This window comes from Sinocyclocheilus anshuiensis, unplaced genomic scaffold (assembly GCF_001515605.1).
Source record: "Sinocyclocheilus anshuiensis isolate Anshui unplaced genomic scaffold, SAMN03320099.WGS_v1.1 scaffold235, whole genome shotgun sequence".
NCBI classification, from domain to species: domain Eukaryota; kingdom Metazoa; phylum Chordata; class Actinopteri; order Cypriniformes; family Cyprinidae; genus Sinocyclocheilus; species Sinocyclocheilus anshuiensis.
The window spans coordinates 1,184,538-1,194,246 of NW_015552562.1; the positions used below are offsets into that span (position 1 = coordinate 1,184,538).

The 9,709-nt window shown below is 33.2% G+C and overlaps 1 protein-coding gene across 2 annotated transcripts; it reads right to left on the reverse strand.

The window, feature by feature from the left end:
• Nucleotides 1-603: 603 nt before the first annotated feature.
• On the reverse strand, nt 604-4,550 carry thoc3 (THO complex 3). Of its 2 annotated transcripts, XM_016455454.1 has the most exons (7): nt 4,341-4,550; nt 3,098-3,254; nt 2,812-3,016; nt 2,557-2,718; nt 1,501-1,601; nt 1,215-1,412; nt 604-805 (listed from the first exon to the last, which is right to left on the reverse strand). In XM_016455454.1, exons 1-6 carry the CDS (start codon nt 4,518-4,520, stop codon nt 1,249-1,251), a joined length of 969 nt encoding a protein of 322 aa, XP_016310940.1. In that variant the 5' UTR covers nt 4,521-4,550; the 3' UTR covers nt 604-805; nt 1,215-1,248. The 2 variants fall into 2 exon arrangements, with proteins under 2 accessions (XP_016310940.1, XP_016310938.1); XM_016455452.1 differs by having other exon boundaries at nt 604-1,412.
• Nucleotides 4,551-9,709: the final 5,159 nt, after the last annotated feature.

Sequence of the window (9,709 nt, forward strand, 5' to 3'; positions counted from 1 at the left end):
TGATATGCAAATGTATAGGCTTCTGCCAAGTTTAGGATGTTCTATATCTAACATATACCATATTTTTCTTTTACTACATATAATTTTTTCATTACCCATTAAAATAAATAAATAAAAAGACTTGTAAAGGTCCAGGCCAACATAAAAAATAAAAAAAAAAACTAAATTTAAAAATAAATACAACCCTTCCCAATTATCTGAACCAACTAAACAAAAACAGTTTTGTCACTATTCTTATATTTTTTTTATTCCTGTGACATGCAGTGTTGTTATTAACTAAAACTATATATATATATATACATATATATAAAACATTTTCATTAATTGAAATAAAAATCCATTTATAATAATAAATAGATGAAAATTTTAAAATTAGAAATGTTGCCTTGGCAACTAAATGAAATAAAATAACTAAGTACTAAAGTAAAAATATAAAAAAACTAACACAAATGATTAATGCACATAACAAAATTACTCAAATTTAAACTAAAAATCAAAAATTGAAAACGTAAAAAATAAAAGCTCATTCAAAATATTTATAAATACTATAATAGTTTATAAATAATACTAAAATAGCACTGCTCACATGAAAATATGGTGCTTTGTATTAAATTTAAAAAGCATAACATGTCATATGGCTTTTAGATCAATCATGCTTTATGAAACACTTTATTTTAAAAATACAGTACATAGAGTTTTTCTATAAAAAAAGGCAAACATACAAAAATGTCAATATTATACATTGCAATGCCATGCCTTGTTTCCTCTGAGCTTGTGATGCCCTCTGCTGGTCACTTCTAAAACTGGAGATACAAGACATGCATTTGAACAAAAGATTGTTAAGATGAAACAAATCCAATACATTTTTCTTTTTACAAAATGGCAATGGTCAGGTATGGGAAACAACAACAGCATGCTCTGCAAGTCAAATTATTTTCAAGTCATCTACACAGATATGATAACACTGCTCAGATTAGACTTCTATCCATGTCACCAAGCCAATTTTTGGAAAAAGATTAACATAATTCTTATGTTCTGTAGAGGAGCTGCTGGCAGTAGTTATTTATGCTTGCAATTGATACCTTGATCATTCAGGAACTCAAGTAATATGAGAGCTGAACATCAAAATATCTTTGAACTATTTACAGCATTTACTTCAAATCTAATACAAAGCAATAATATCAAATGAAGCAGCCATTAAACCGCAAATGATGCAGAGTAAGCCTGAACACATGAAAACTCTGGTCCTCAGGAGTCATTGGGAAGTCCAAAGAGCTTGACGGTCCCTGCCTCTCGGTTGCTGTCATATTTGCCCTCTTTATCGTCGCAGGCGTACGCCAGCAGCGGTCTCTTCGGATGCCACGCTACAGTAAAGGTTGGAGACTCGCACTGAATCTCCCAGAGCTTCTCACCTACAGCAAGAACACACAACAACAAATATCAGTCAGACAGGAAACACAATTCAAGCTTTCCCCATCATTTCAAAATGTGTCTGCTCACCCGTCTCTACTTCAGCAATGTCAATGAAATGATCCTCAGAAGCTGACGCCAGCATTTTCCCATCATGACTGAAACTAAGCGTCCGCACAGGCCAGTCGAGTCTGTGGGATTCAGAAAAATTAAGAAAATACTATTATATGTAATGAAAATAAGGCAAATGAGCTTGTCTGTCAACAAACTACAATCAATGAACTTTCATCTTTGAGGAATTGAAAGTGACCACCAAAAAAAAAAAAAATCACTTATTACAGAATTTACATACAGGTTACATTAATTGCATTTTTTTTTTCCATTTCCGTTTTTGTTACAGTGAATATGTTACAATTAAAACAATGATAATTAATAATATTGTTAAATATATTCTTAATATTTTGAATTAGCTTGTAATTTTATATTTCAGATTACTTGAGCTGTATGAATTGTTATAACTTTCGCTATTTTTATTATTATTATTTTATTTTTATGTTTAGCTTTAATTTATTTCTCAGTCTTAGTAATTTTACTACCAGTAACTTTTTTTTTTGTTAGCTGCCAAGGCAACATTTCTACTTTATGTTGTTTCCATCTAAACTTGATTTGATTTCAGACTGATTTCAGTTTTAATTGTTTTAGCTAATAATAGCAACACTGCATCAACTGACCTAGAAAATAAATTATGAAATTATGTCAAAATTATGACACATGGCAAAATTATTAGAGAAATTATGACAAAGTAAAAAAAATGGATAAGTAGTAAAAATGGATAAATCTTTAGAATCTTTAGAATTTTCACAGGTCTATTTTAAAAGTGTTTATGACATAAAAAGTAAAAACTATGGGATAAAAAGTCAAGTTAATTTTGTCTATTTCAGAAGTCTAAACCATAGTTTGCACTTTATATCTCATAATTATGAGATAAGTAGTCAAAATTATGACAAAAAGCCATCTTTGTTTCAAAAACGTATTTCATAAAGTCTGACATAAAATGTCAAAGCTATGAGATAAAGTGAAAATGACATACCAAGTCATAATTATGAGATAAAAAGTCAAATTCTGACAAAGTCATGATGAACTGACCTGGAGAAGCAGCGCACACACACCAGCTCCTCCACATCCCACAGACTGACCAGCGCATCTGCACTTCCTGTGGCAAAATACTTGCCCGTGGGATCGAATTTAATGCAGATGCAGTTGGACGGATGGGCATTAATTGACTGAATGAGCTTGAGATCAGGATAACTGAAACAAAGACATAAACATGACAATTGATTTAAAGAAATCACCAAAATGTTCTGCACACCAACAGCCTCTTACAACTACCAGCAAACATACCTTAATATATTAATACATCCGTTTCCGTTAGTCAGGAAGAACATGTCATTGTCATTATTCCAGGAGATCTCATTGACCTCAAACTTGAACTGCTCCTCGGCACGGGGACGGTGCGTTTTGGCATCAATAAAAGTCACAACATCATCCTTGTTGCCGACAGCAATGGTCTGACCATCAGGACTCCAACATATGTTGATATTCTCCCCTAAAAGTTGTCGGAGAAAATCCCACATATGAATAAACCTCATAAGATCAACAGATATGACAGATAGGTTCAGTGCTTCACCTTTGGTGCTGATCGTGGCCATGCATTTGGTGGTCCGTACGTCCCAGATGCGGATGGTCTTGTCTCCTGATGCGGTGACGAACAGGTCAGGGTTGGTGGGATGCCAGCACAGCTGATCCACACTGTCTCCATGCCCTCGGTAGTTGTTTTCCTTCACCTGATACGTGAAATACAGGTTAAAAATGAGCAAGATCACGTCTAATAAAAGCGAATGTCCACATATGACCTAAATGCTACCTATAGTATTGTAGTTCAATTACTATGGTTTTCATTACAGTGGTGGCCAAAATTATTAGAACACTAGTATTTTCTCCAGCTAAAAAAGGGTTTTAAGTCAGTTATTTCTATCTTTTGCTGTAGTGTGTCAGTAGGAAATATCAGTTTACATTTCCAAACATGCCATTAATTGTAATAATCCAGTGAGATTTTTGTCTGACAGCAGCCAGTGCTCCACACAGAGATCTGATCTGATCATCATCAGTCTGTCTGGAATGACATGAAGAAACAGAACAAACTGAGACGGACTCAATCCAGAAGAACTGTGGCAACGTCTCCAAGGCGCTTCAAGAAACCTCCCTGCAAAGCTTCCTGAAAAACTATGCGCAAGTGCACCGAGGGCAAAAGCTGCTTTAAACACAACGGATGCTCACACCAAATGTTGATTTAATTTAGTTAATAGAAGTTAAGACATTATTTTTGACAGCATCATCATTTACCTACAGCATTTTTACACAAGTGGCTAAAACTTTGAACAGTACTGTAGCTTTGCAGGTAGGTTTCTTGAAGCGTCTTGGAGACGTTGCCACAGTTCTTCTGGATTTAGTCTGTCTCAGTTTGTTCTGTGTCTTCATGTCATTCAATGCAATACAATGATGATAGAGAGATGAACAAATAAATGTTCCTCAAAACTGATGTTTTATATCTGATACTCATGACACACTACAGCAAAAGATAGAAATAACTGACTTAAAACCCCTTTTAGCTGGAGAAAATACTTAATACTAATTAATTTGGCCACCACTGTAAATATAAACGAAACAACACCAAGAGTTTTAAAGCTGCTTGGAGACCCAAAATGATTAGTTTTGTTGTTGCCGCGGACTTTGTTTGTATTAATAAAGCAAGAACGAACTATAACTGTCGAAATACCGTTTTAGTGTATAAATAATAACAATAATTAACATATATGAATCATTTGTACAATTCATGTCGCAGATGATGGAGCTGATAAACCAAACCTCACCAGTCGGTCTTTTTCCAAGACGAACACGCTGGCGGTTTTGTCAAATGATCCGGACGCCAGTCGTTTTCCATCGCAGCTCCAGGCCACCGAATGCACTTTAGCATTGTGAGCCGGGAACTCTCTGCTTTTATTGTTGTTCCTGAAGACCTCCTGCATCTCCTGATAGTATGAGGACGCCATGCTTGCTGCTCCTTCGCCGTGTATTTACACTGCATCCTCACCTGTAAGTTACCATCCGCCACCTACTGTAGCGGAGTGACATGACATGCTGAATAACGTACAAAACCTGAATGATGGATCGTGGGAGCACATTTCAGCCACACAAGGAAAATAAAACATGCTTTGATATTGCTTAATTATGAGATAAAATTCATATTTCACGTAAATTGTCGAAATTATGAGCTACTATAGCATAATTGTGAGAGAAAAAGTCGAATTTATGACAAAAATGTAAAAATTCTAAGATATAAAGTCATAATTATGACAAATTGTTGAAATTATGAGATACCATATCATAATTATGAGAGAAAAAAGTCAACATTAGGACATAAAAAGTAAAAATTCTAAGATATAATGTCATAATTATGACAAATTGTTGAAATTATGAGATACCATATCATAATTATGAGAGAAAAAGGTCAACATTAGGACATAAAAAGTAAAAATTCTAAGATATAATGTCATAATTATGACAAATTGTTGAAATTATGAGATACCATATCATAATTATGAGAGAAAAAGGTCAACATTAGGACATAAAAAGTAAAAATTCTAAGATATAATGTCATAATTATGACAAATTGTTGAAATTATGAGATACCATATCATAATTATGAGAGAAAAAGGTCAACATTAGGACATAAAAAGTAAAAATTCTAAGATATAATGTCATAATTATGACAAATTGTTGAAATTATGAGATACCATATCATAATAATGTGAGAAAAAGTCAAAATTAGGACATAAAAAGTAAAAATTCTAAGATATAATGTCATAATTATGACAAATTGTCGAAATGATGAGATACTGTATCATAATTATGAGAGAAAAACTCGAATTTGCGACATAAAATGTAAAACTTCTGAGATATAAATCCAAAATTGACATAAAAAGTCATAATTATGAATTTGTCGAAATGATGAGATACTATATCATAATAATGAGAGAAAAGTTGAATTTATGACAAAAATGTAAAAATTCTAAGATATAAAGTCATAATTAGGGCAAATTGTTGAAATTATGAGATACCATATCATAATAATGTGAGAAAAAGTCAAAATTAGGACATAAAAAGTAAAAATTCTAAGATATAATGTCATAATTATGACAAATTGTCAAAATTATGAGATACTGTATCATAATTATGAGAGAAAAACTCGAATTTGCGACATAAAATGTAAAACTTCTGAGATATAAATCCAAAATTGACATAAAAAGTCATAATTATGAATTTGTCGAAATTATGAGATACTATATCATAATAATGAGAGAAAAGTTGAATTTATGACAAAAATGTTAAAATTCTAAGATATAAAGTCAAAATTAGGGCAAATTGTTGAAATTATGAGATACCATATCATAATAATGTGAGAAAAAGTCAAAATTAGGACATAAAAAGTACAAATACTGAGATATAAAACAAAAATTGACATTAAAAGTCATAATCATGACATTGTCGAAATTGAGATACATTATTATGAATATATTATGTATTATTAATATTATGAAATAAAAAGGTTTTAGTTCGAATTTTTAGTTAAATTATGACATAAGTCATAATTATTGTGTAAATTGTTGAAATTATGAGATACTATATCATAATTATTATGACATGACAAAAATTCTGGGATATGCAGTCAAAATAATAACGAAAAAGCCAAAATTATGATATCGTCGAAATTATGATACCATTTACAAAATTACGACAGAACTACGCAATCTCCGACATATAAATGAATATTCCGTTAGTCAAAATGATAAAAAAAAGGGTCAAAATTATGAAATAAAAAGTCAAAATTATGACGCACTAATTCAGAAGTATGATAAAATGCCATGAAAAGTCAATTATGATCCCAAAAAAATCTAAAAGTCCTAATTTTGTTTTATTCTGTTTGCTATTGGCAGTGGTTACCATTTGCTGTTTTTTTTTAGTGTGATTTGGCCCACAAACATCATAAAACTTATTAATTATAACAATTGTAACACACACACACACACACACACACACACACACACACACACACACACACACAAAACATTCAAAAATGTATTGTCCTCATTTTGTAATTCATATATAACAAGTGAGATTTCAATGATATTTTGACCACTGAAATAGGAAATGTCTCCATTTCAGAAATATGATCACCTTTACTATACCAAGCTTCATTAAAAGTTAAGGCCAGCGTTATATGTGCATGATTATGCTGTACTCTCTACTCCAACCTGAAAGTTTGCATACTTCACTGTCAACTCCTGCCATTCTTCTCTGCACACATCCAGGTTCTGTTTCTCACTGGTAGATCCAGTTGCATTACCTGCTAATGCTCTCATCTATATTTCAATGCACTCTTTGTAATGTTTTGCACTTTATTTTGTTTAACTGCACAATCTTAAACTGAACTCAAAGTCCCTTCTTAGACAATAGAGACCAATTACTTAAGAGAAACCAACTACTGAAAAAACTTGCATGTTGTTTAAGGTACAAATTTTTGTGTCCTTGCATATGCAAGATTTTATTAAAAAGAGCTTTTAATGCTTAATGATGAGATGTAACGCTGACATGCATGTTTGAAAAATAGAAAAAAGGGTGCAGAAAACAGTCTGTATTTCTTCATAAGTTTATTCGTTGAAGAGGGAGATTCAGATCAATTTAAATAAAAACAGGTACACTCAGTTTAAGCTTCAAAACACACTCATTTCAAGATCACAAGTCAGATCAGTCACCTCTCAGTACTTATAGAAAATCAAGCCTACACTCCAATAAGGCTGAAAAGGAAGAAGTGGTGCATACAGTAAGGCCAAAACACATTCCAGAAGTGGTGAAATATCAAGGAGCAATTTAAACAAGTCTCCTACATTAAAAAAGAGTGTAAATGAGTCACGTCAACGTGGGTTATTAGAATCACTTGTGACAACAAGAATATATAATAAAACAATTCAGATTTTCTGACAAGTGATACATAATTGCAACCATAATTATCAGCCATGTCAAATATTATTGCAGATAGCCTGATATCAAAGACATCAGACCACCCAGCTAACAAATATATATTTTGAGAACGTTTTGTTGACATTCCTATAAAAATGTTATTTTTGAATGCTCTTTTAACCCTCTGTACCTCTTCATTTTTGGGTCACACTTGGTACCTTTGTGGTCAAAAATGACCCAAGCCTTCAAATATAACTTGTTTTTCAGGAAAGTCAATGTAATAGATTTTTGTTCAATAATATTTTTGGATTTTATGGTACTATGCAATATTTATACAATTTTTATGAGCTATTTTTTCCACTGTCATTTTTTACCAAGTAAATGTTTTTTTAACTCTTTAATATATCCGAATCACGTCCATGCTTTGTGTGTGTGTGTGTTCACATAGCTAATGCGACAAAAGTCAACAAGTGTCATTTCATTCCGATGAAGTGAAAAAAAAGTTTAAAATTCAAAACATTGAATTTTACGGTCAGTTCCGACCAAAGAGGCCCAGAGGGTTGACATTCAAAATGTTCAGTTTGTTTAGTGTTTTGGTTATGCATTCCATTTGATCATTTTGCAAACATTATGGGAACGTTACTTTAAATGTTCTCTGAATGTTCTGAAACAAGTAGTAAGTAGCAAAACATCCAACTGAAACAAAACAAAACAAAAAAGTTCCATGAATGACGTATAAATTACGTCTTTTGTGCTAATGTTTTTAGAACATTATTAAAGACTAGATAACATTGAACGAACGTTCTATTAATGTTACTGATAAAACATTTGTTCATAACCATAAACATTTGTTCATAAGCCAAAGTTCTAGAACGTTCCCTGTGTTAGCTGAGCAATAAGACCAGGACAACTGAGATGGCCAGAACCCTACAGTCTCATTAATATTCTCCACGTCGTACCATGAACATGATCCACTTCGAGTCAAGAGGAGTCACAAGGCAAATATTCGCAGTTATTAAAGGCAGCCTGATCCTGCACAATATTACAATTTGCAGATGACATTGCATTGGAACAGCTCAGAATTAGTGAGCGGATCTAACCAAGACGCAACTGTCGATCAAAGCCAAACTTTTCTACAGTGCATTCATGCAGTGCAAAGTTTTGGAAATGGCTGGAAGACATGGGTACGCGTAGCCCTCCATGATTCGATGGTATTCATTTTCCTAACATCTAGGATGTGCGATTTCGATCCCCAAGAGGTGAGTGCGTCTTAAGAGGTAGACAGAACAGACCACAACAGTTCCTCTTTACGGAAAGAATCGCTTGAATGGCTTATAATTGCATCTCTTGATTAATTTGGATAGTCTAGTTCACACTTAGGACCTTTTTTTGTAACAGCAAAGGTGCCATGATGTGCAGTGCAGTGATTCTGTCAGGATTGTTTTACTGCTTTGCATTGAATCGGAAGTATATTCTGTGCCACTAGCGGCATCTGCCATTGTTAAAACAAGTAGTCCTGACCTAAACTCACGCCATTGGTTGAGCCAGTGTTGTCAATTGGGCACAAGGCATCAAGGTTTGACTTGTTAGCATGCAAAATGCATATTTATTAAAGGGATATTTTGAGGGAAGAAACTGCTTTTTGTACAATGAAAGTCAACGGGGTCTAGTGATGTTTTGGACCCCATTGACTTCCATTGTGTGGGAAAAAAAACACAAGACATTTCTCAAAATATCTTCTTTTGTGTTCGTCAGGAGAAAGAAAGTTGTACAGCTCTGGAATGACATGAGGGGGATTTCAAAGGTTGCAAAGATGGCAGCTCATAAATCACGTACATCCGTGAGGTTCTGCTCCGTCTCAGATGAATTGAGATGAATGGGACAGTTAGCCGATCATTTCTCCAGGATTTCCTTGATCAGGTCGCTCAAATTCTGCTGCTAGTGGCACAGAAATTACACTCTTCATCATTAAAGATTCCTTGCTTGCATTCTTATGGAAATGTGACTCAGGTCTTGAGTCCATGAATCCAAGATGAATCTAATAGCAACTACTGTGCTTAATGAATCTGAAGCGTATGACTGATGTCTCTAATATTAGTCTAAACACCCTGTGTTTACTGCTACAGTACATTTACACTAAAAGGAAAAAAATGTGTCATCTGGTAAGATGTTTTTTTTTTTCAAGCTTCAAATGATGAAATTATTTTTCTATATTCATTTA

Excerpts from the sequence above, each read along its gene's own strand:
- thoc3 (XM_016455454.1), bottom strand. The coding sequence starts at position 4,520 with ATGGCGTCCTCATACTATCAGGAGATGCAGGAGGTCTTCAGGAACAAC. Across the intron at positions 3,017-3,097 it reads GGCCACGATCAGCACCAAAG|GGGAGAATATCAACATATGT; the intron begins GTGAAGCACTGA and ends GACAACTTTTAG. Across the intron at positions 1,413-1,500 it reads CATTGCTGAAGTAGAGACGG|GTGAGAAGCTCTGGGAGATT; the intron begins GTGAGCAGACAC and ends TTCTTGCTGTAG.